Below are 25,433 nucleotides of genomic sequence, written 5' to 3'. Positions count from 1 at the left end.
CTTCCCAGAAGGTGTATATTCTGTCCTCTGTCCTCAGAAGACCTGACACACCTGCTTTTGGGGGGCCAGCACTCACCTACTGCAGAGATGGAGTCCTGTCTCCCTAGCATGGGAGTAGTGAGTCATCGAGCAGCATTTGTCCAGCTGGGCCAACAGTCTACTGACAATGCTCAGCACTGAATGACCTAACCTCTTCTGTTGCTCATAGTATGTATTGCAAGAGGAGTACCATTGTTCCCATTTTACAGATAACTGAGGCTTGGAGAGTAGTGAAGCAGAGGAGCCCTTTCTCACACCAGGGTCTATGCTCCCTTCACTACACTTTATGCCTTCTTAGTGCTCCCTGAAAGAGGGTCCCCTGCTCTGCTGGCCGACCTCCCTCCTCCTGGAGATCTGACGGTGAGGTGGTGCTCCAGTGCCGACAGGAACCCGGGGTCCTCCTCTTTTAGGAGACGCAGGGAAGCTGCGGTCCTATGGGAATAGCCTGGCTTTGGGCAAACAACGTTTTTCTTCCTCCTGGCCAGTCCCTGGCCCACGGAGCATGGTAGTTAAGAGCAGTCAGGGTTCCGGGGCCTGGCAGCCCAAGTCACATTCTTGTTCTGGTACTCGGGGCTGGATGACCTCGGCCTTTCCGTACCTCTGTTTCCCATCTCACATGTGAAGGGAGAACATTGGACAAAGTAAACCACATAAAGGACTCAGCATGCCAGGCACTCAGTAAATGCAAAGCAGATGTTAGCTGTCTCTGTCTGTATCCAAGAGGCTTCTCCTGGTCCCTTGAATGTGCCTAGAACTCTTGGGTATGGTTGACAACGGGGGCTCATATTTGCCATGGCAGGCAATCCCAGCCCGTGGGAGCTAACCCTACTCTGTGCCCTTGAGAGCCTCTGGATATTTCTAGAGCATCCCCCATCCCAGGACTGGTGGTTGTGAAGACTGTTCTGGGGGCTGCCCCCATCTTCCCTTTCCTCTATGCCTCTGTCCACTTGTCTGTCTCCTTCACTTCCCCTCCTGTGAGTGGGCACCGCCCAGGTTCCCTTCAGGTCCTTCTCTGTGCAGGTGGTGTTGAGTCCGTGTCCCCTTTCCGGTCCCACCTGTGGACCGGTGCAGCCACCAGCTGGGTGTGTCCTGCTGAGGCGCTCACGACTTGCAGCATGTCCAGCAACAAACCATACCTTGGGGCTGCTTCCCTTTCCTGGCTCCCCATTTCTGTTCACCTCACTGTTACCTTCCAGACTCTGAGGTTGAGACGTTCCATCCCTTGGGCTCTTCTCCATCACTGCCCTGTCTCCAGCCAGCTGCATGTGTTGCTTGGACTTGTTCTGTGATGTCCTTCCTCTTGCATTGGCTCCTTCCTTCCTATGCCCTCCAGTGCCAGCTTCTGGCACCTTCGTGGGGCCTGCCACATAGTCTCTAGGTGGTGGATCTCCTTGCTGCCGACTCCTCCCACCTCCACTCTGTCAGACCTTAAAGCTGTGCCCAGCCCACACCTTCCCGTGTTTCCCTGCTGCTTCCTGGACCCAGCTTAGTCTCAGCTGTAGTCACAGTCCAAACACCCCTCCCACGCTGGCCTCCTTTGGCTCCTTCAGGGGACCTTTCTGGATGTCTAGATGTTAGTCCCTGGGCATTTTCTCTCAGATGTTCAGATACTTTGAGGTAGTTGTTACTAAAATAGCAACAAATTACAGCCCTCACATGTCTATTCAACCTTTGCTCAATGACTGATAGACTTGACTGCCTGCTCTCGGAAAGCTATAAGGCCTGGTGTCTTGGCCTTTAAGAGTGCACAGTCTCTCTGAAGATTCAACACACACACACACCCCAAGGCCACACACATGCACAGATGAGCTGGGCCAGGCCGCATATCTCAGGGCCAGGTGGCATCTATGGTCACTAAGGCCTGGGGCGGTCTGGAGAGCCTTAAGGCAGAAGGTGGACCTTGACCCAGACCTGGAATGAACTGATGGGGAGGAATCATCGCCCTTCACATTCAAAGGGTCTCAGAGACAGATGGGTGCATGGAGTATTTCCAAACACTACAGGACTGGCTTGGTAAAGGAGCCTACAAGGAGGAGGGCAGGGGGTTTTAAGGCTGGGAAGAAGGTGGGAACCAGAGCGAAGGGGAGACTCTTTGTTGTAGGAAAGGGGTCTGCTCTTCAGGCACAACTTCTACGAGTACTTGAGTTTCTCTAGGGGCCAATGGCAAATGCACTCAGTCTCATTTGCATGTTGGAGATGTTATTGCAATGGAATGTATCTTGCAAACAGCATAAAATCTGAAAGAAACTCTCAATGCCCAGAGGGTATTATTTCTCCTATATACTTTGAAAATGAACTGAATTTTTTTCCAGGAAAATCTTAAACGGCTGAGAGACAGCATCACCCGAAGACAAAGGGAGAAGCAAAAATCAGGGAAGCAGGCAGGTATGTAACTTTTGGGGTTGCTGCATTGTGGGGTCTGCTGGCACCTGTTGTTTCTAACTCTCCTTTCTGCTGTGGCTGGAATGGGCAGAATGCTTGCCCAGTGCCTATCACCCTGTTTACAGTTCTGGGTATCCCACTGTACTCTGAGGTTCTTTTGGGCAATGGCTTTGTCTTTTTTTTTTTTTTTTTCACTGCAAGAGGGCATGTGGGGTGTGAGAGGACAGAGGGAGAGGGAGAGAGAGTCCTAAGCAGGCTCCACACTCAGTGCAGAGTATGGTGCAGAGCTCCATCCCACGACCCTGAGATCATGACCTGAGCCAAAACCAAGAGTCAGATGCTTAACCAACTGAGCCACCCAGGGGCCCCTGTCTTGTTTATTCTGTGTCTCTAGTACCTGGCCCATAAGACATGTCACCAAGGAAATGAAAAGATTAACCTCTGCATCTCTCGTCCTCTCACTCAAAGAGGAGGATAAAACTTTCTCCCCAGGCACCTGTCTCTCCCCGCTTGGCATTTAGGAAGACATGTTTTTTGAGCAGAGAAAGGAGAAAATCCCATGCATATAGTATGGGATTGCTATGCAGATCTGCATAGTAATCTTCAGGTCAGACCATAGGTTCTAGGTAGAAAAAGGGATGAGGTGCTTTTTAAAACTAGAATGCATAAACCCAAAGACAGAAGCCTTAATTAAATGAAACATTTCATACTTAGACACAGAGGCAGCCTCAAAAACAGCTGTGATTTGGTGGTACGTGAGTGTTTGAAGTCCCAAGAGTTGTAGTGTTGGAATTACAGGCGTTGGGCAGCGGGGGTCCAAACTGAGCCCACTGGGTGTTCTCACACCTTTACCACCCAGACAATGGAGACGCGGAAGCAAGACACACACACATGGTGGAGAGTCAAAGGGGACCAGAGTGGGCCTTGTGGCATTCAGGGTTGGGGTCAAGTTCCTAGCTGCTGCTTTCCCCAACTAGCTGGGAACCAGACAAGATAAGTGCCCCGACTGAGCCTCAGTCCTCATCTACAAAGTGGCACAAATAAAAATGCCTCCCCCATGAGAGTTTTGTGAGGATTGAACAAGTTAGGGGACAGCTGGGGCCTCGTGCAGATGCCTGTCACGTGGACACACCCTACGGACCACACACCTGCACAGCAGCTGGCGTCCTCTCAGTCAGGTCCCCCCAGGGAGCATGCGCTGAGCTGAGACTCGCCATCCAGGGTCCAGTCCTGGACTCCTGGGTTTTGGAACATTATACAAAGTTCACCCAAAGCTAATCAGCTCTGAATAAGTGATACCTGTCAGTGTCGTTACACTAGAATGGTCAAGGTCTACATTTTTTCAAAGGAACATGGTTAAATGCCCTCGCTTTCCTTCCCCTCTACTCTTCAAGAGGAAGACCCTCTGGCTAGGTTTGAGGGGGAGGTGTTAAGTATTTTACTTTTACATTAGGGGCTTTGATTAATGTCATAACTAGTAGAAAATCAAACCATATCTAATTTGACACTAGACCGGAACAACTGGCGACCACATTCCCCCATAGGAAGAATGTTCGACCCATTAGCCCCAAGAATTTCCTTTCATGTTCACTTTTTTTTTTTTTTTAAAGATTTATTTATTTATTTGAGAGAGAGAGAGCACAGTGGGGAAAGACAAAAAGAGAGCCCCAAGCAGACTGTGCTCCATGCAAAGTCCGACTTGGGGCTTGATCTCACAATCTGAGATCAGGACCTGAATCGAAACCAGGAGTCAGACACTTAACTGACTGTGCCACCCAGGCTCCCCTTGCTTTTGTTTTTTATTGTGGTAAAATACCCATAACATAACATTTATCCTTGATCCTAAATGTACAATTCAGTGGTGTTAAATACACCCATATCATGCAACCATTACCATGATCCATTTCTAAAACGTTTTCTTCCCCAACAAGGATTTGAGAGCAAAGAGCTGATGTGGGAGATGATCCCGGGGAACACAGGGGGAGTGGGGAAGTGAGAGAGGAAGAGAGAGGGGACCAGCAAAATGCAGTTACCACTGTGGAGACTGGAGCTTCTTGTCCCAGGAGACACTGGGATTCAATGGACAGCACCATGGGAGGGGCCAAAAAGTGGGGGCATTTATACGCCAGCTCCCATGTCTGGGGGAAGCCCCTTGGGGGAGGGGTGCTTGTCATCTAGTTTCCAGAGAAAGCCTCAGGCAGTTTGGAAGTTGGACCCTATGCTCCATGTTATATTCACTGCATAGCCCCAGGGCTGCTTGTGTGTGCTTGTGGAAGTACAGGGTAGACATCTGGGGTGGGGTAGGGGAATGCAGGGGAAGAGATTAGGATTGTGACAGGTTTAGGGCAACCTACTCTGCTTTGACCATTGCATCTCCTTTAAAAAAAAGAAATCTGTTTTCCACATTGAGCTTCTGTTTTTATCAGAGGAAAGAGTTCTGCTTTCCCGGGCACCTGCATGGCTCAGTTGGTTAAGCATCTGCCTTCGGCTCAGGTCATGATCCCCGGGTCCTGGGGTCAAGCCCCACATCAGGCTCCCTGCTCATCAGGAAGCCTGCTTCTCCCTCTGCCCCTCCCTGTGTTTGTTCTCTCAATCTCTCTCTCTCTTTCTGTCTCTCAAATAAATAAATAGAATCTTAAAAAGAAAAGAAAAGAACTCTACTTCCTCCCCACCCTTGCCAAAAGAAAAAGAAAAAAGAAAAGCATTTAGAAACCAGTGACACAGGGTAACATCGATCTGTAGGAAAATTAGGGCTGACAAATGGCATTTCTGCTTAAAGGACCTTTTCTAGGAACGGAGCCTATTCTAAACATAAGGGCTGTCTCTGTTTATTTAGAAATCTCATTTGCCTTAGGAAAGAAAAGCGGTAACTATTTTCCTTTGATTTGGGTTAGAATACCAAGGATAATTAAAAAGTAAGATTCTGTTCTTAATAACGTGCTAGTCTTTCTTCAGCCTTGGGGAGTTGTTTTATTCTTGCTGGGATGGTGTAGAACATGGATGGTGTAACTCAGAGGGGCTGGCACGGCCCGTGGCTTGTTGGACACCCCAATGAAGACAGTCTGTGTTTGTGTTCTGGGTGTGTGGGGGGCTCATCTGTGGCAGGACGGGGAGGAGCAGGCCAGGTGCCAGGCAGCCTGGGCTCCTGTCCCTCCACTCCAATCACTGCATCCCTTTATGATCCAGGACAATCCCTTAAACCACTCTGTGCCTCAGTTTCCTCACCCATGGCTGTACCTGACTTATCAAGTTCACGGGGAAGAAGTGAAGTTCGGAGCAGGTATAATGACCCATGTGGACACGCTCTGGGAAAAGTACTGTGCAATATAGTACTGGTTGCTATTCCTGCCATTGTTTCTTTCTTCCAAGAATATCAGGCTTTGATAGACTGGCTCTACTTGATTTTTTGAACTTCTGACTCCTATTTTTTTTTTCCTGTGTATTTTACTTTCCTTCCTCCTAGAACCGGTTGAGGGTGGGAAATCGCTGCCTTGAAGTGAATTAAGCAGATAAGAACCTCCCTTTAAGAGAGTGTTGTTAAAAAAAAAAATACCAGGTCAAAGCTGAAGAAAAAAAAATAATAAAAGGCTGATACCCATTTGGGCCCCAAGACGCTCTGGGCCCACACCCAGGTGCAGAACAGCCGGCGGGTCTCTGCCCACGTGGTTCCAGGCTCAGGAGGCTGCTTGCCCTGCGCCGTGGTAATGAGGAGAGCCTGAGGGTGTGGGAAGGATCTGTGTCACACTGAGACCTAGAAAGCTGGTTTAATACTAGGACCAAACACTGCCCTTGGAACCTGTCTCCAGGATGAGGCATGTGTGAGGTCCATGCAAACCACAGTCCAGCTTTGTGGACTCCTCTGTGTGGAGTGTTTCCCACAGGCTCAGTCTACCCTGTCCTCGAACTTCCTCTTTCCTATGGCTGTCATTTCCCTATTCGCGGTTCTTAGGCAGATTCTGGCTTTGGTTCGAGGAGCCACCTCTGCTCCTGGACTCCCTGAACCCCTGGCCACACCCATCCCACCGCAGAGGAGAGGCGGAGGAGGATGTGGGGCCCTGGAGATAAGAGCACCTGGCTGGAAAGTACACGGAGCTCACACCTCTCCCAGAGGCCCTGTGCCCGGACTTGGGAACGATCAGGGCATCACGGGAGCCCTGTGACGCCAGCTCACCTGGTGTTCACACTCTCCCGGGGAGGAAGTGGGCAATGGGCCCTCACAGATATTTTGTTCTGCTCAGTCTAGAACCCAGGGTGGAAATCTAGGGAGGACTGAAGATCAACTACTGGGCGGGCTAAGCCAGTCAAGAGACCAGTTTAATGCTGTGCAGAGCGAAGGAATAATCTCTTCCTAAATCTGTCGGGTCCAAAGTCACTGATCAGCCTCACAAGTCTCAGAACCTTTTATGGGGCTGATGGACTCACTTCCATTAGCCCTCTGGGCCGTTGTTGTCAGCTGCAGACTGCGCACCTAGCACCCATCATTTGTTGAGGGATTCAGAGGCCGTATGAGTAGTGGTTAGGAGCCTGGACTCCAAGCCTGGGTTCAAGTCCCATCTGTCCCACTTACCAGCCATGTGCTACTCCACTTCTCTGGAACTAGTTTCCGTTGGGAATGGTGATAATACTGTTTACTTCGTGGGTGTTGGGAAGCTCCTAGAACTCTGCTGGTGCATAGGATAACCAGCTATTAGGGTCAACAGTGCTCATGGGCCCTCCCTCTGAAAGGGAAGTACTCCACATCCCACAGCTGGAAAGTGGTTGAGCTGCAGCCCCAGACCTCTCCCCAGGCTCAGGCTCTCTGCCTGATGTGGAAGCATTAGTCTTGCTTTCTCCCATGCCTCCACCCCTCTCCTCTATCACATAGTGATGGCCACACAGGAGTCTGTGAAGTTTCAGTGTTGAATTGGGCAGGCCCCCCTCCCACACTCTCTCCCTTCCTTTCCCTCCCCAACAGGCACCCACCAGGTTCGGGCCAGGGAGCCGGGCGGAGAGGGAGCAGACGAGCAGTTTGTCTGGTCGCAGGTGCCTCGAAGCTTATCTCTTTTTCTTCTAATTCCAGACTTGGAGATCACCGTCCCAATTCGGCACTCACAGCACCTGCCTGGGAAAGTGGAGTTTGGAGTCTATGAGAGCGGCCCCAGGAAAAGTGCCTTTCCCCCAAGGACGGAGCTAAGGCGAGGAGACTGGAAAACAGATAGTACCTCCAGCACAGCAAGTGAGCGGGGGAGGGGGTGTGCCTTCACATCTGCATTCTCAGCGGTGCCTTTGGGCTTTGGGAACAGTCTGTTGTGAGCCCAGCAAACCCCAGCTGGAGCTTGATTTGGGTTTGGGGGTGTAAGAAATGGGGGACATTTAGCCTGTGCAGTTTACCTTTTTTCAGAGAACCAAAGATCTTTTACATCATTATGCCCTAAAGCCAGGTTTGTGTAATAATTTATTATACTGTTCCTTTTATAACTAGAAAAACCTAGTAATGACACTAGTTAATATTTACTGAGCATTTACTATATGCTAAGCCTCTTCTATATATTCTCTGATTTAATTCTCACAATAGCTCTATGGCATAGGCACCATGACCTGTGTTTACTGAGGAGGAAACAGGAGTCCTCATGCCTTGCCCCAAGTTAAATAGCTAATAAGTGGTGGTTTTAGGATTTGAACTTGGGCAGCCTGGATCCGAGGCCCAGACCCTCAACCACTGTCCCTTCTGCTTCCTCAGCTGTGGTAAGGAGAAGGAAAGGGTGCGAAGTCAGAAACATGAGAAAATGATGGACTCACATTTGAGAATTCCAACCTTATAGAGGATTGAGGATCCAATTAGGAAATGTGGGAGACATTTTGGCTGAAAAGCTTGATGGAGTCTGATTGCAACAGACAACACCTGCTTATGGACATGCAGGAGGCAGGGGCTTTGGTTCCATATCTAGGGTGGCGGTAGCGCACCTCAGGCACACCGGCTTCAGCAAAATAGATGGTGTTTCCCTTCTTTTGCACAGTTGAGCATTTTCAAAAGAGCTAGGAAAACAAGGAAAGAATAGGAGACTCGGGACTGAATTTCAGGACTCGTGGCTTCCTAAATGTCAGGCAGAAAACCTCCAAATGGATATGAGGGTAGGAAGATCATCTAAACCCAGGGGTTCTTGATCTTTTCTGCATCAGGGACCGTTTGGGAATCTGATCTGTGCTCTGGATGTTCTTCCCAGAGAAATGCATGGGAGCGTGTATGTACACACACACGGGGTTGCCCATCCATGGCCTTACGTCAAGAACCCCGCCCCTGTCTCCCTTCTTACTTTATGGATTGCGCAGGTATAATCCAGAGCAGGAAAGAGTTTTGTGCAAGGTCACACAGTCGGTGAAGCCAGGGTGGGAGCAGGCCCCAATCTTCTCTTGGCTTTTTTTTTTTTTTTTTTAAAGATTTTATTTATTCATCAGAGAGAGAGAGAGGGAGAGAGAGTGAGCACAGGCAGACAGAATGGCAGGCAGAGGCAGAGGGAGAAGCAGGCTCCCTGCTGAGCAAGGAGCCCGATGTGGGACTCGATCCCAGGACGCTGGGATCATGACCTGAGCCGAAGGCAGCTGCTCAACCAACTGAGCCACCCAGGCGTCCCTTTTTTTTTTTTTTTTAAATTTATATGACAGATAGAGATCACAAGTAGGCTGAGAGGCAGGCAGAGAGAGAGGAGGAAGCAGGCTCCCTGCGGAGCAGAGAGCCTGATGTGGGGCTCAATCCCAGGACCCTGGGATCATGACCGGAGCTGAACGCAGAGGTTTAACCCACTGAGCCACCCCGGTGCCCTCGGCTTTTCATTCCTGCCACTGCTACCTGTTGAAACAGACCCAAAGCCTATCACGTGACCACGGGGGACTTTTCGACCCCGGGTAGAAGAGAAAACTCCTCCTTCCATAATGGGGCGTGGTAATGTGTATCCAAAGCCCTCCTGAGGCAATTTAGAGAATTCTGACAAGTTCCGAAATGGGAGAGCTTTTCCCAGTGATGGCAGCTGGCTGAGGAAGCACCAGGCAGGTGGCCCATCTCTCAGATAAGAGGTGGAGGAGCACAGTGGTGCAGATCCTCTGTGCATTCCGGGGTGGAGAGGAGGGGAAATTTAACAAGACAAATGGGAAGTACTCATTTCAGGTTCAGATTAACTTAAATGATGTTATGTGTATGTTTTACTTTAAGGTAAAGATGGAATGGAAAGCATAAATTGTGCTTTTTACTTTGTGCAACAGTTTATGGCCCAGGGATGGCTACCTCGTAGATGGTTAGAGAATGTTATGAAATGCCAGACCAGTGGATTTTACTCCAGTCCCTGCTATACAGTTTCAGTTATCTATTGCTGTGTAACAAACTACCGTGAAACACAGTGGCTTGAAATGCACCTTTATTTATACTTGATACTGCACTTGGGCAAGACTCGGTGCAGCTGGTTTAACTCCACTCCACGTGGGTGAGTTGGGGTCACTCACTCCTGCGTGTGTCCTCAGCTGTAAGCCCAGCATGGGTGGGACCATCCTAGATGCTCTGTCATCCCTTGGGACCTTTCCCCTTATGGCCTCTAAGTCAGTAGCCTGAACTCCTTATACTTATATGGTAACACAGTCCAGAAAGGGAACATTCCAGGAGGATAGACCCTGATGTGCAGGTGCTTATCGTGCTTTGCCTTGCATCGCACTCACAAATGTCATATTGATCAGAGCAGCTGTCATCTCTTGGGAACCACAGAAGAACAGTTGCAGGTTAAATCTGGTCATAGCCAAGATTTTAGTTAAGATATTAATGTTATGTTTAACAGAACACACATTTTATTACAGAAAGACTTTTAACCTTTTCATAGATTGTCGGGTCCATGGTTTTTAAGGGTCATATTGTATCTGGTCACTTTTCCCCCCTCATTCATTTATCCACCAAATATCTGAGGGTTGCTCTATGCATTCTGAGTGAGACTATACACTGGAGACATAAAGATGAAAAAGAAATGGAGACCACCTTCAAGGCCTTGTAGTGGAGTAGAGAAAACATAAAACTAGCATGAGCTAGATGCTTGTCTGTTCTTTCTTCTTGGTGACACAGGCTGGGAAGAGGAAGGCACTGCCGCCCCTCCCACCCCGGGCTAGAGGGGTGATGACAGGGGCCAGAGCCTCCTACGAACCATGCAGTCCAGAGGGGATGTGGGTAAGAAAGTCAGCCTGGGGAGGGGAGAGGGCCAGGACAGATGAACTGGGGAGCCAAGGTTCAACGCCAAACTTGGGAGTTCAAGATTTAGGAATACCCAGGGAAGGCACAATAAGAACTGATGAGTGTGAATTTCTAGGGTCCTGGAGCCAGTGCCTGGACAGCTTTCTGTTCTCTCTCAGTGGACAACTTTCAGAAGGAGGCTGGTTTGTTGTGAGGGAGTGGCATGAAGAATGGTGAAGGACAGGAGGCTTGGCTCCACAGGACTGGGAGGGGTTGCTTCCACTGGGGGAATCTGGAAAGGTTTCCATAGCATTTGCCCTGAGCATTGCAGCCTGAGGTTTTAGCCTTGTGGCTAAGGGTAGGATGGGGACATTCTGGCCAAGTGGACACTTCTATGTACAGGTGACTGACTAGAAAGGAAAAGGTCACATGTTCCTTAAAAAGCAAACTCTGAATCCCATGGCTTATTAAGTATTTTGATATATTATTTTAAATGTAAACATCTACTTCTAAGAAATAATCCAAAATTATAATCTTAACTTGCTCTATTTCAACACACATCTGAATTAATTAGGTCAAAATTGATGCCATAATGAAGTTGGAACTAAGACTATTTCCTTATTAACTAATATGATGAGGGGCTGTTTTAAGGGAAATTCAGTAAACCCAAGATCTGACAATACTGCTAGTGGTGACAGTGGTAAATTAAAGTCAGGTTTTTTTTGTCTTAGTTGACTGACTGTTGTTCTTTTTTTTGCTCCTTCCTGGATCATCACATATTTGAGCTTGTTCTAATTCTCCTTGTCCAGTATGGTTGCCACTTGCCAAATATGGTTATTTAATTGAAGTTAATTAAAACCATTTCTGATATACACAAGCTACCGTATTGGATAGTATACAATAGAATATTTCCAGAAAGTTCTATTGGATAGAGCTGTCCTCATAAGATAGGTAGGTGATACATTCCCAATTCAAAAACCTTGAGCTCCTAAACTCACACAATCATAGTTCCTACTGTGAGCATAAATTATGCTTTGGAGTTTGTATTTTGTCTGTGTCAAACTGGCCCCTTATTAGAAGGTATATGTGTGTGTGTGTGTGTGTGTGTGTCTGTGAGTGTGTTTGTGTGTGTGAGTACATGCTTGCTGTAATTCATAAATAAGTAAAACACTTCAACAACAAGATGTTTGCAGATTTTAGAAATACCACTGAACAAGTAAGAAAGAGAGCATCTCTGCTTCCTTGTCTGACAAACCAGATCACTAGTATTAGATAAGATTTTCACAGGGATTAAGTGCAGTCATGTTTTTAAAGCATGTAATGTGTGGTAAGCCTTCAGTAAATGGCGCTGATAAAGTGAAGAAAAAAGAGGTAATAAGAAGGTGAACCATTTCATTTTATGCTGAAAGAAAATCTAAACGCTAATAAAATGATATAAGATGGCAGCATTTTGAAGATCCCGTATTCACAGCTTCTGTATTGTTTCTATCAGTAAAAAAAAGTAAGTGCTAGAGTCCTGCATTTTATTTTAGCCTGAGAGATTCCACAGTCCAGCTAATTTTGTCTGTACCCTTCAGGCAGTGCGAGTAACCGATCCAGCACCCGGAGCCTCCTCAGCGTGAGCAGTGGGATGGAGGGAGACAATGAGGTGAGAGCGGCCCCCCCCCCCATTTTCCTTGTCTGAGGGGTCACGCCACTGCAGGAAATAGAAATCCAGATGAAAAAAGCCAGACACGGAAGGTCACATACTGTAGGATTCCATTTATGTGAAATATCCAGAAGAGGTAGAATCTTAGAGACAGAATACCGATTTGGTGGTTACCAGAGGTTGGGAGGAGGGGGACATGGGGAGTACAGTGTTTCCTTTTGGGATGATGAAAATGTTTTGAGACTAGATAGAGGTGGTGGTTGTATAATATTGTGAATGTACTAAGTGCTACTGAATTGTTCACTTTAAAATGGTTAATTTTGGGGTGGCTGGGTGGCTCAGTGGGTTAAGCCTCTGCCTTTGTTTGGCTCAGGTCATAATCCCAGGGTCCTGGGATTGAGCCCTGCATCAGGCTCCCTGCCTGGATGGAAATGTTGGATGGCTGGAATGGAAAGGCTCCCTGCTCAGAGCCTGCTCCCCACCCCACCCCCGAACCCCCACCTGCCTCTCTACCTACGTGTGATCTCTCTCTCTCTGTCAAATACATTAAAAAATAATAATAAAAAAAAATAAATAAAGTGGTTAATTTTATGTTAGGTGAATTCTACCTCAATGAAAAGGGAGAGAGGGAAGGAAAGAAAGAAGGGAGGGAGGGAAAGAGGGAGGAAAGGAGAGAAATCGATACTCTATCTGACTGGTTAAGCCAAGAGGGCATCTCTGAGAAGAAGCAGGACTATCAGGGAATCTGGGTTGAGATCACATATGGGGCCTGGATCAGAAGCCGTGAGAAATGGTGGAGCAAGGCCACTGCTCCGTGTATCCCCAGGGCCACATGCTCTTTCTTCTCTTCTTCCTGGACATACCTGCTTTCTTCTCTCACTGTACACTGGCCTTTTCTGCTCCTCTGCATGCATGGTGGCAAATAGTCCCCTGAGAGCCACTAGGCCTCGTAGGAGAGGGTGAGCTACTCCCTTAGACTGAAGTGTGTATTCTGATCCAGGGACGAGTGGCTGGGATGAACAGGAGGGGGTCACTGGGTGGGCTACCCCTCCAGTGAGCAGCTACTGTTAATGACCCCATGACTGAGAACCACTCATGGTTCCGCTGTCTCGAAAAGGGACTTGGGTTTAAAAACAAAATTTCTCCAGCTCTCTCTGGCTGGACAGAGCAGGCTTCTCAAACTTTAATATGCGTGAGAATCACCTAGGCTCCTGTGAATATGCAGGTTCTCATCAAGCAGGTCTGAGGAGGAGTGGAGAGCCAGCATTTCTCACAAGCTCTCAGGAGATGCTAATTTGATGGCCCACAGGGGGCACTCTGAGGAACAAGGGCCATTAATGATAATTTGGGCTCCATTGTCTCCTCAGGGAGTGTAGGCCTCAATGGAAAGCTGACCTGGTTTGCTAGGTTCATTTTCAGTTTGCGGATAACCTTTAGCCAAAGCCTGAGGAGGACTGAGAGGCTTTTGGGAAATGGTGTCCAATTATGCCTGTTGCCTAATGTAACTTTCCCTTTTCTTTCTTGTCCTTTTTTGCTGTAGGATAATGAAGTCCCTGAGGTTCCCAGAAGTCGTAGCCCGGGCCCCCCACAAGTGGAAGGAACACCTGCCGTGCCCCTTGAAAGGCCCCCCAGAGTACCTCCCCGAGCTGCCTCACAGAGGTAACATTGATGCCGAGAAGAAACGTTTTCCTCACTCTCTGAATTCTAGCAGGTGGAGAGTAGGATTTGGGGACCTCTAAGATGACCTCAGAATGAGTCCAGAGTGAACTGAAATGCCTACTTTTGATGCGTTTCGACAGGGACTCTCTGTTAATATGATGCTTTATTCAAGTGCAAATACTTAAAAAAAAATTTTTTTTTTTAAGATTTTATTTATTTATTTGACAGAGATCACAAGTAGGCAGAGAGGCAGGCAGAGAGAAAGGAGGAAGCAGACTTTCTGCGGAGCAGAAAGCCTGATGTGGGGCTCGATCCCAGGACTCTGGGATCATGACCTGAGTGAGCCGAAGGCAGAGGCTTTAACCCGCTTAGCCACCCACGTGCCCCAAGTGCAGATACTTTAAGTAGCAAGTACAATATTTTATCAATGAAGTATGTTGGCAAACACCAACTTTTTGAGTAATTTGTACGTTTGCTTAGAATTCAGCTTCCTCATAACTAATTCCCTTGGCTGTATTGTGGGGACAGTACCTTTTGGGGACCAGGAGGTAAGGAGTTGGGGATGAAAATGGAGGTGGGATGCATAGCTCAGTGTGGTGGGGAGCATGGTTCTAGTGCCACACTACCTGGGGACAGTGTCCAGAAGTCACTTGTGACTTGGGTGAATTATTTCACTTTCATGTAACTCAATTCTTCATCTGTAAAATGGGGATAGCAGGAGAATGTCCTCACAGAGTCATAAGGGTGGTATCTGGGCCCATAGTAAAAGCTCAGTAGAATGAATGACTTTTCTCATCCAGGAGAAGAATGAGCATATGAAAAAAAAAAAAAAAAAAAGAATGAGCATATGGAGGTTTGGAGATGGGCATTAGACAGACAAGCTGGAAGTGTTTGCCGGGCTCCAGTATCTGTCTTTGTTCATAATGGTTGTCTGGCCTCTGGTAGGAACCTTTTCAAGGTCTTGTGGAGTAACAGGAAAAGTGGTCAAAACTAGCTTGTGCATCCACCCATGCAGAAAGGGCCCTCGGGAATGAAAGCCTAGGTTTGTCTTAGGTGTTTATTTCTTTGATGTCTAAAGTATAATGTGGGGGGGAAATGATTTAAAGGTGGAAGTTTTTTTTGTTTGTTTTTTTTTTTCAACCAGGGTCGTTTCTTTTTTTTTTCTTTTTTTTTTTTTAATGTTAAAACTTAAATGAATCTTGTCCGTGTAATTTGTTGAGAAAGTGCAACAAGGAGGCTTTTCTTCTGGTTTTCTGGAAAGAGAAGCTGACTTTGAGCTAGGCGTCTGTCCACTTTTCCCTTTGCTGTTCACCCCTCCTGCGTGTGCTCCCAGTAACATTCATATTCACGTACGGACACCTGTTACACAGACCTCCCCCATCCCCGTAATCATAAGCGGTGTCAGGTTTACCAGCATGTTTCCTTGGTGTAGACTAGAGGTCACATGGTAGAATGTTAGTCCTGGAAGACCTGTAACGATAATCTGGTCCAGTCCCCTGAATTGGCATAACGTGCTGTTTCTTGAAAATTATTATACAGTTGATGATTGGGGAGGGGTATTTACGGCGAACTATAATTGCTAATCTGTATTGAGTGTGTACTATGTACTAGGTATTATGTTCGACACACTGAATGCATTATCTCAGTTCCTTCCACAACTCTCAGTGATATTGAAGATTATCCTATTTTGCAAATGCACACACTAGGGCTTGGCCTGGATTGAGACGTGTTCTGTGTGGCACATCTGGGTGTGCCTGACTGGAGGCTGCAGTGTCTTAGTCATTTGGTGACATCTGTTCCAGAAGGTCAAGGTGTCATTAGGAGGAGATCCAAGACCTAAGACCTTTTATTACTGAAGATTGAGGAGTTTGGAGGCAGTTGCTAATTGCACCAAGATGAAAATAGTTGTCAAGTTTGAAAACTATAGCTGTAGGACTTTTGTTAATGGGAGAGAAAAAGAGAACAACCAGGGAAACAGGTTCCAGAAATCAAAGGCTAGAAATTGGGATGCATATAAGTGTATAAAAAGAGATGGCTGACGAAATTTGGGGGGAGTCTAGAAGCATGTTGTGATAAAAATGGGAGCAAAAAGGAGGAAAACACTTTTATTAAAGAAATGGTGTTTGCAAAGAAATCTGTAATTGATAGAGCTTGGCATTTGGGTTCCTTTTTGGTGTGAAGAAAGACTTGCAAATATGCAGTTGTTTTGTAAGTATGTATGCAATTCGCATAATAAAATGAGGAGATGTTTGAACAAATAATAAAGCCAATAAATGGCTTCCATGCTTGACCCTCTGGCAGACAGGAGGCGAGACTGACCTTGGAGTTCTCCTCTCCACTTCCAGATCTGGGAATCAGTAACTGGTCTTTACCTGTGTCTCCCGAACACCTTTGCTCTCACACAGCTCTGGGGGTGCAGTGCTTGTCGGCCGCTCCCAGTCCTGGTCCCTTCCTCTGCTCACTCCGCCTGCTGTCCCCAGAACTTGAGCTGTCAGTGAGGACTCCAAGCTTCCACGTCTACCTCAGTCCTCTGTTTCCTACTCTTTGCTGGTGACCTCGACCCAGATGCCCCACAGATATCTCAAACAGAGCTGGGGCAAAACTGAATTCATCCCACCTGCCATTCTCTGCCCCAAACTGTCTTCTTCTGGTAAGTTCCTAGCCTGTGATAATGGCACGGTTCTGCACCAAACCCAGGCGCCACCCACCATCCCTGCCTCCCGGGCAGCTCCCACAGAGTGTGTCTCCAGACTCTGTCCGTTCTGCTGCCCTTTCAGCTCTCAGATCCTCCCCCTCTCCATCTGCCAGTGCCTGTGTTCATGCTCGGAGACTCACACTTACCGCCCTCCTCTACATTGTGACCAGAGTGCGCTTTCTAGATCAGAAATTGCTGATGATGTCACTTCCTGGCGTGAAAGCCTTCACATTTAATGCTGTAGTTTATAGCGTGCTCTGGCCCTGTCCAGCCTCAAGTCCCACCTTCTCCTGTATTCACTGATGTTCCACCCCCGCATTCCCAGAGAGCTGTGCCATTTAGAACTGTGTCTTTGCCCAATCTGTGCCTTTTGCCTGGAATGCTGTCTCCCTACTCCCTTCCAACCTCTGCTTAGAAGATTCCTGTACACCCTTTAGGACTCAGTCTAGTCATCACCTTTTTTATGAAGCCTTCCCTAATGTTCCTGTGCCTTCTTTTGGTTCTCCAAATACTTCTGTTAGATTTCCTTCCATGTTATGGCCCTTGTGTACATATCTGTTTCAAGTGGATGGTGAGCCTTGAAAGCATAGAAACTGTTTTTGATTAAAACATTTTTTTTCTACTGTCCCCAGGCCCAGTGTGTAGCACAGTAACTGGAACATAGTAGGAACTTAATAAATATTTATCATGTAAGTGAACTAATGGATGGATAGAAAGATTGGTACTGTTTGTGTTAGACTATACATCTCTTAAAAAGTTAGCTGTCAGGTCATCTGCCACAGGGCAGGTGGGTCATAGATTAGTGGAAAGAGGCTTCACACTGCCAACCTTCAAGTTCTCAATGTATTTCAAAGTCAGGGAAGGTGGATGGTGACAAGAACAGAAGCAGATGCATGATATCTTTGCATAGCATTTCCTTTGAGGGCCATTAGTCCTTAGAGAATAGACAGCTGACAATATCACACTCTTCACAGGTGAGGTCCTGCCACTTGACCCAAAAAGCCCCCCAAAAAACAAAAACAAGAAACCCAAATCTTACTGAGCCATTGCTGCTTTTTTTAAAAACATATTTTGCCATTCACTAGCGATTTATCAAGCACTAACAATTTGTGCACTCCCCTTTAAGGCAAAGCCAAGGTCCTGTAAAATCAGAACACACTTCCGGAGGCCTCCTGCAGTGCCAGAAGCTAATCCTTTAGATGCAGACTTGTAAAGAGGTCTGTGGGGTCCCTAGGAGGGGCTGGAGTGGTCAGGGAGTGAGGGTACTTGGGACAGAAGCTATTTACTAATAGGGAAGTTTAAAAGTATTTTCAACAATGTTATGAGGATACAAAAGCAGACCAGCTAAATAACAGTCCTGCTTTAAAAGAACATTAACCAACATCAAGATTTCTGGGTTCTGGAACCAAACTCATCAGCCACAAGACCTTACACTCAACAGAGAGGAGAAAGCAGCCAGTTCTTAAGTGTCTTGGGCACTTTTGTTTCCAACTTCAGCTTCCCAGTGTCCTGGAGAGGCTGTCTCCCCACACACCACCCCTTGATTCTGATTACTTCCATGGTTCTGTTATGTCTACCATCAGAAATCCATTTCCCTGAGAGAGGACTTCCAATCCTAGGTTGGGACCGTTCATTAGAATAAAATACAGAAATAATTTGCTTGTAGGCCCACCCAGCTTCAGAATGGGACAGCAGAGAGAGGATAAGGTGCCATCAGGAAATCATGACTATCTTCATTGGTGGGTGATAAATTGCAAGGCTCACGGAGCATACATGGGAAAAAGACTAAGAACAGATCTTTATTCATAATAATAAAATTACTAGCTTTACTTCTTGAGTGCCTACTCTAAGCCACAAACTGTGCTACGTACTTTCCAGTTGTTATCTCCAAACCTCATGCAACACTCCAATGTATATACCTGTAGGTACTTCTGTTGGGCAGATGGGAAACATGTGCAGAGAAGTTGAACTTGTCCTTCAGCTGTTTGTGTAGTTGCCTTTGCTCTATGTTCCCACAGGTTCTGAATTTCCTTTATCAAAACAGTGCAGTTTACTGATTGTTCCCATTGACTGTTTTGTCCATTACTTTCTTAGCACTCTGAGGGCAGGATCCATGTCAGCTGTACTCACTGCTATATCCTATGCCCAGGAGAAGACACATAGTAGATAAATGGTTTTGAGGGGGAGTGAAGGAGGGGAAGGAGGAAGGTAAGAAGGAAGGAAGGAAGCGAGCAAATAAAGAATCCAGGAAGCCAAGAAGCCTAAGCTTACTCAGGTAATAAGTAGAATTTCCTGACTTTCCTCCAGCTTTCTCCTGTAAGCTCCGGTTCATAGGGCCGATTGGGGAGGCAGAAGGAGATGGTCCGTTTGTCTTTTCTGGAGGAAGAGGCAACTACACAAAACCATCTACTTCCGGAGGTCACAGCAGGGCTTTCTGAGGATGTTTGTGGCAGGTCCCTGCCTTGTTCCTCAGATAGCCCTTCCTTTTTTCTTCAACTCTTTTGTCGTTTCCTTGACCTAAACGTTTCAAAGAACATTTAGTAAATATTTGATCATTGATTCATTCGGTCTTCAACTATGCAACTCCAGGATAGCACAGTTCAATTACAGCACCTGACAAAGCTCTCTTTCTTGACTTATTGACTTGCTTCCGAGAGAATCAAATATTGGCTTTATGGCACACATGTGGAAACACCAGCCACAATTGTTGGACCTCTCTGTAAATAGACTCACCCAGGTCTATCTGGAATGGCATTTAGGATTGTTTAAAAACCATTCAGAATAACATGAAGGGGGGCTTCTAGGAAAAGCAAATGTGGAGTTTGGATAAGACACTTAGTGACTCCATGAGGAAGTAGTTGTGAGAAGCACAGAATTCTTTTTTTTTTTTTTTAAGCACAGAATTCTTTTTTTTTTTTTTTTTTAAAGATCTTATTTATTTATCAGAGAGAGAGAGGGGAGAGAGCGAGCACAGGCAGACAGAATGGCAGGCAGAATGGCAGGCAGAGGCAGAGGGAGAAGCAGGCTCCCCGCCGAGCAAGGAGCCTGATGTGGGACTCGATCCCAGGACGCTGGGATCATGACCTGAGCCAAAGGCAGCTGCTTAACCAACTGAGCCACCCAGGCGTCCCTAAGCACAGAATTTTTAATTCTTCTCTCAAGGGACCACCTCTTACAGTATGTAAGAGGCTGCATATTTGGCTGCATATTTGGCTGCATATTTGTATCACTGATGTCTTAAAATATAGGCTTTATCATTATCATTACAATAATTATTATTATTTTAAAGATTTTATTTATCTGAGAGAGAGAGGGTAAGAGAGAGAGAGAGATCATGAGCAGTGGGGAGGGAGAAGCAGACTCCCCGCTGGGCAGGGAGCCCGACTTGATCCCAGGACCCTGGGATCATGACTTGAACCACAGGTAGATGCTTAACTGACTGAGCCACCCAGGCACCCAAGACTTTATTATTATTTAGGTATGATTAGATCAACAGATCAGGAAACAACTGTTCTTGAGAAGATAGTTTGTTGTCCTCCTAGATCCCAAAAGGAGGGGGCCACATTATGCCATGGGGACCTGCTGGGGAAGTATCAGGTTTAGTCCCGGAGAAAGGTGGTGGAGTGGGGAACATGGACCTGAGCTTTTGTTGTGGTTTCTGCAGGAGGGTGCAAGGAAGGTAGGGTAAGCTGATTTAGGATTAGCTAGTTTGAGTAATTTCAATGGACTCTGGGACAAAGGTTCCTAGTTATCTGGCACCTGGTGCTCTTGTGATTAGGGCAGGTGGGTAGTGGCCCAAATGGGAGAACACATAAAGGGAGTGGCTGGGGTATAGATGGGGACTGGGTGGTTTGCATATGAACGGTGTACTCATCAGTGAGTTGCTATCCTTAGAAATGAGTTTGCCATGGAGGGGCAGTCCCTCCAGGGGTTAGCCAGGCTCCAAGTATCGAAGCATCAGAAAATAAAAGACATGGTTACTATAACTTCTTGCGGGAGGGACACTATTAAAGATTTGTGATGCTTGAGCCTTATCCTCTAGAAGTTAGGAAGGAATGGGTCTAGGAAAGAGCTTGGGCATTAGTATTTCTTAAAGGTCCCCTGGTGATTCTAAGGTGCTGCCAAGGTTGCGATGTACAACCGGCAGGTAGGCCGCTCAGCTGTCCATGTGGTTTCACTAATTACAGAACATGTTCTTTGCATAGTCTACCAAGTTCGCAACCAACCATTGTTGCTTAAGAATGAGTTAATCCATTTAAAAAGTTGCTTCATCTTTTATTTCAGGCCTCCAACCAGGGAGACCTTCCATCCTCCTCCTCCTGTTCCACCCAGAGGTCGCTGATTCCACCTCCTAAAACCTGCCGATGTCCGGACTTGGTGACTTGCAATTTCAGCCCATTAATGATGTCTTCGCATTGAGTTTCACGGCGGGACTGCTGACCTTAAGACCTCCTCTCGTGACTGATGTTGTTGTGGCCCAGCTGGTTTGGGCTTTCCTTGGAGAAGATATTATTAAGGCATGAAGAAGTAAAGGCCTTTATTCACCATCACCAAGTATATTGATCCATATCCTTGTTTGCCAAAAGGATAAAGACTTAATTGGAATATTTACCTCAAATCTGGCATGTCAGAAGCCTGAAAAGATGGGTCAGAAGTGTACTTTACAAGTGATTTTACCGAAATGCACTTATATTAGGACTTACTTATTTGCTAGTCCAGACTAACTTCTAGAAGTGGTTATGATTTAAGACTTACAATATTTGTGTAAGGAGATATATCCTGCTTTTTAAATGATTCTTCAACTTTTCTATAGAATCAGGAGGGTGTCTAAATGCCAGACCTGGTCACATAGAACAAACTGAAAAAGACTTTAGAGATGGATTAGTCCTAACTCCTTTTCTGTGGAAGGCAAATCCGAGGTTCCACAGAAACTAAGAGTTTACAATTGGTTAGAGGAAGAGATGTGTTCAGTAGAATCTGGGTCTCTTAATTTCAGTCACCACACTTCAATCTCTAGATAGCCAATCGCTCTCCCTCAAGAAATGCCCACGTGTAGAAATTTGGTCACCAACTGATGATTGACCTTCCAGAAATATCCTTCTTCCATATTTCCCAGGCATGGGATTATCAAGTATTTTTTTTAACTTGTGCATTTATACTTCGATATGCTTTCAAAATAGTATTTTTGCCAAGGAACATCTGTAAATGGTTGGGAACCAGAAGCTTGGGATACCAATGACCACATTATTGTTCTGCAGCCTTCATAGGTCTTATTAGTTCTGACCATAAGGAGAAAGAAAGATCCTTGACTCTTTCTCTGCCAAGAGATCAAAAGAGAAAGGAGGAATGTAAAATAGAAACAGTTATCTATTTCCTTATTATTACCAGTAGACTTGGAATATCTGTGCAGAGAATAGAGAGCCATTAATATGTCATAATTGTCATATGTCACTAATATGTCATTAATTTTGAGTCACTGGCACAGAAATCTACCTTTAAAGCACAAATCCTTAATTTGATACTTAAACATACAGTAAAGTTAGTATCAGACATATTTCTTTAAAAAACATCAGAAATCTGGTGATTGTTCATGAAATTATTCTCTATCCCACACAGATATATACAAGCCCAGTATTAGTGATCTATTTAAGTACAGTTTTATTGTGTCCTTTTCTAATGATTCAGGGTTGTTGTTGTGGGTTGTTTTCCAGTTTCATTCATCGGTCCAGCAAACCAGGACTCACATTGAAATTAATAGCTTATGGGTCGTGGGTCTTTTTTCTGACATAAAATACACTATTGGCTGTGGCCATTAAAAGAGTGTTTTGCAAATCACCTACCAAAATGCCTGGCACACTGTAGCCATTCTGCAGTGGTTCCTTTAACCTCCTTCTCACTTATTTGGGAGAAGGAGGATAATGTGGGGTAGGGGGAGAACAAGAAATTATAACATTGGTATGGTTGTCCTTCCTATTATTTATAGATGATCTCTTAAGCACATTTAATTTTGAGAAAAGCTACACTTTTTTAAATATTCAGTATCTCTAGGCCCCTTCTTAGAGGCCAAATTTAGATTTTTGTACATTCTCTGATTAATAAGTATTTAGGTCAATAACACGGCAAAACTTACTGCCAGCTCATGGTGTTAGCATCTTCGTATGCACATCACTGTTTGTGCAATATTGGAATATTTGATTATATTTTCTTCTTCTGTGAGAGTAGTAGAAAACATAAAATTGAAAATGCTGTTTAGAAACTTGGGTCTGACAAATGTGATACACTTGAGACATGGGTGAAAATGGTCAGGTGTTCACTGCATATCCAAACTGCTCCATGTTGTAAAGAATGGCTCCAACAATGAGGTAAAATTCTTCATTTCCTGGAAACAGAAGTACCCATTATAACATAAACTTATTCAACTTCCACACAACTTTCATACACATTTTTAGGAATACATTATGTAACAAAACCATGTATTTCAGTACAGTGAGGATCAGAAACGAAATTGTAAGTAGATATCCAAAGACACTGTTAAAAAAGTTCTCTGTATGAGGCTCTGGGAGACAACTCAGTGGCCGCCATCCTTCCCCAAGATTTTATGAGCTGGTTCAATAGAAAGAAGCTATTCATTATAGTCATGGTCATTGCCTTTGTTTCTAACTGTACAAGGCCTACTGTCCTTCAGCTTCTAGGCCAGTATTCTTCCTTCATCTCGTATTAAAACCTGTGAGAAGACAACCCAACAATATAAGCAACAAAGCACGAAGACTGAGACTATAAGAGGTTGGTGTTGCAATCAAATAATTTAACTTGACATATTTAATGGTGTGAATAATCCCTAATGCTTTGCCATAATTAGGCAAAATGATAGTATGTAAATTACCTCAGTGAGTAGTTTTACAAGTCAAGCTAAGTACTTATTCTCCCCTCCACTCTTGCTTTGTTACTAAAAAAGGGAGGTTCTAGCCTTTCCTGTATCACTTCACTAGCTGGGATTTTTAGATCCCGCTCCCATATGCACCGGGGAATGAGATGGTTTTCTGTGGTCCTCTTTCAGAGACTAGTGTGTGGTTTTGCAGCTGATTGGCTGAGGAAGCATTAATAACAGATTTGTCTCAGTCTGAGAACCAACTGTTTTAAGTCATTGCTTCCCAAAGAAAGAACTTAAGAACAATTACAGAGTTTTTTCCATGCCTAGGGCATTTCAGGTAGAACAGAAAAGAGAGGTACACAGCAAGGAATAGCAACAGAAGGACTGTCCCACCCCAGAAGTAAATAACTAGAAAGACAAACATAACGAAGCCGAAAGAAGAAACAGACTTTCAAAGAAAAGGTGATCTGAAACTAGCCCTTCTACAACGCTTGTCTTGAGCAGCCATAAGGCAAGTAGATCTCCCCCACTTGCCCACCAGAGTCTTAAAAGTTCATATAGAGAGGCCTTAACTGGGTTCAGTCACATATACTGTCCAGATGGTCTCAACAACATCTTACTCACTCAAGGCTATGTTCGTGGAGCAGCTCCCATTTTGGAAATGGTAGACAGAGTATATTTTCAAAAACAGGGAAGGGGGTGAGGATCCTCTAACTGCTAGGGTACAGTGTAAGGGTCGACTGGCGATCACACTCTCTCAATTACCTTCTCCAACAGTACCTGATATTGGAAATCAGAAGATATACATTGTTATTTATAGACCAAGACTTTTGAAGATCATGTTCATTAGAAATGAAAATAAAAGATTGAAATGGTGGGTTTCTGGATCATTTACTGGTCATAAGCCCTTTAACTAACTGAGTCTTATGAGGACTACCGTAAAAAGGCTGTACAGCCATTGCGGGGGGTTCCCTTTCACTAGCATGTTTTCTCCCATTCATTTTGGTGTCAGGGAATGGGGTCATTAATCTAGATGAAGAAACTGGTGGAATTAGATATATCAATGTTTTTTACTCCCTAGTCTTACAGAACAGCCCTGTTTTTTTTTTTTTAAGATTTTATTTATTTTTGAGAGAGACACAAAGAGGCAGAGACAGACACAGAGACAGAGAGTGCATGAGATGGGGGAAAAGGCAGAGGGAGAACAGACTCCCTGCTGAACAGGGAGCCCACTACAGGACTCAATCTCAGGACCCCAAGATCGTGATCAGGGCTGAAGGCAGACACTTAACCCACTGAGCCACCCAGATCCCGCAACAGCCCTGATTTTGATGGTGCTTCTGAGTCTTATCTTTTAGGGTAAAGTTGTCAGTTTCCAAAGATATTTGAAGCCACATTCCTGAAGCCATTTATCATCATCATTTCCTATACCTACCAGAATTCCTGGCACATAGCAGAGCTTGGTGAATAGTTGTTGAGTTAATGACCTTATATGCTCTTCCCACCATTAAACTTTTCCAAATACTCCACCAAAATAGGGGTTCCTCTTTTCTACTTGTCCATTGCTCTTACTGCCTCTGGAACATTTGCACAGCTGGTCACATTTTGTGCAGATCTTTTTTTGTACACTGACCTGCCTGTTCTCTGTTGCATGTGTAATTTCCTGGTTTTAAGTCTACACTCCCCACATGGATGCTTTAAATTCTTCTTGTGTCCTCCCCACCCCCGAGCAGTTGCCAACCCAGTGCTCCCCACAACACCCAGTGGATGCTTGCTGCTTCAGATCTGTGGAGACTGGTAATGGATGTTCAAGCAAGAAGCGACTCATCCATCTTAATTCAGCACTTACACTGCTTGTTCTTCAATTGTGCATCATCACTCGATTCAAAAGCAGTGATTATTCATTCACGGAGCATTTACTGAGCTTTCACTATGAGCGAGTCACTTTGCTAGGTGC

General features: G+C 45.6%; 1 protein-coding gene across 3 annotated transcripts in view; it reads left to right on the top strand.

The window, feature by feature from the left end:
• PIK3AP1 (phosphoinositide-3-kinase adaptor protein 1) overlaps nt 1-24,353 on the top strand; it is a 113,242-nt gene extending 88,889 nt beyond the window's left edge. For all 3 annotated transcript variants that reach the window (XM_059398241.1, XM_059398243.1, XM_059398242.1), the window contains 5 exons: nt 2,352-2,424; nt 7,481-7,636; nt 12,181-12,251; nt 13,792-13,910; nt 20,890-24,353. In XM_059398241.1, coding sequence (XP_059254224.1) covers nt 2,352-2,424; nt 7,481-7,636; nt 12,181-12,251; nt 13,792-13,910; nt 20,890-20,947 — 477 coding nt within the window. In that variant the 3' untranslated portion in view covers nt 20,948-24,353. The remainder of the gene's footprint in view (nt 1-2,351; nt 2,425-7,480; nt 7,637-12,180; nt 12,252-13,791; nt 13,911-20,889) is intronic.
• The last annotated feature ends 1,080 nt before the right edge of the window (nt 24,354-25,433 follow it).

This window comes from Mustela nigripes, chromosome 4 (genome assembly GCF_022355385.1).
Source record: "Mustela nigripes isolate SB6536 chromosome 4, MUSNIG.SB6536, whole genome shotgun sequence".
Classification (NCBI taxonomy): domain Eukaryota; kingdom Metazoa; phylum Chordata; class Mammalia; order Carnivora; family Mustelidae; genus Mustela; species Mustela nigripes.
Note: the sequence above shows the minus strand (reverse complement) of the source record. Positions and strands in the feature narration are given on the sequence as shown.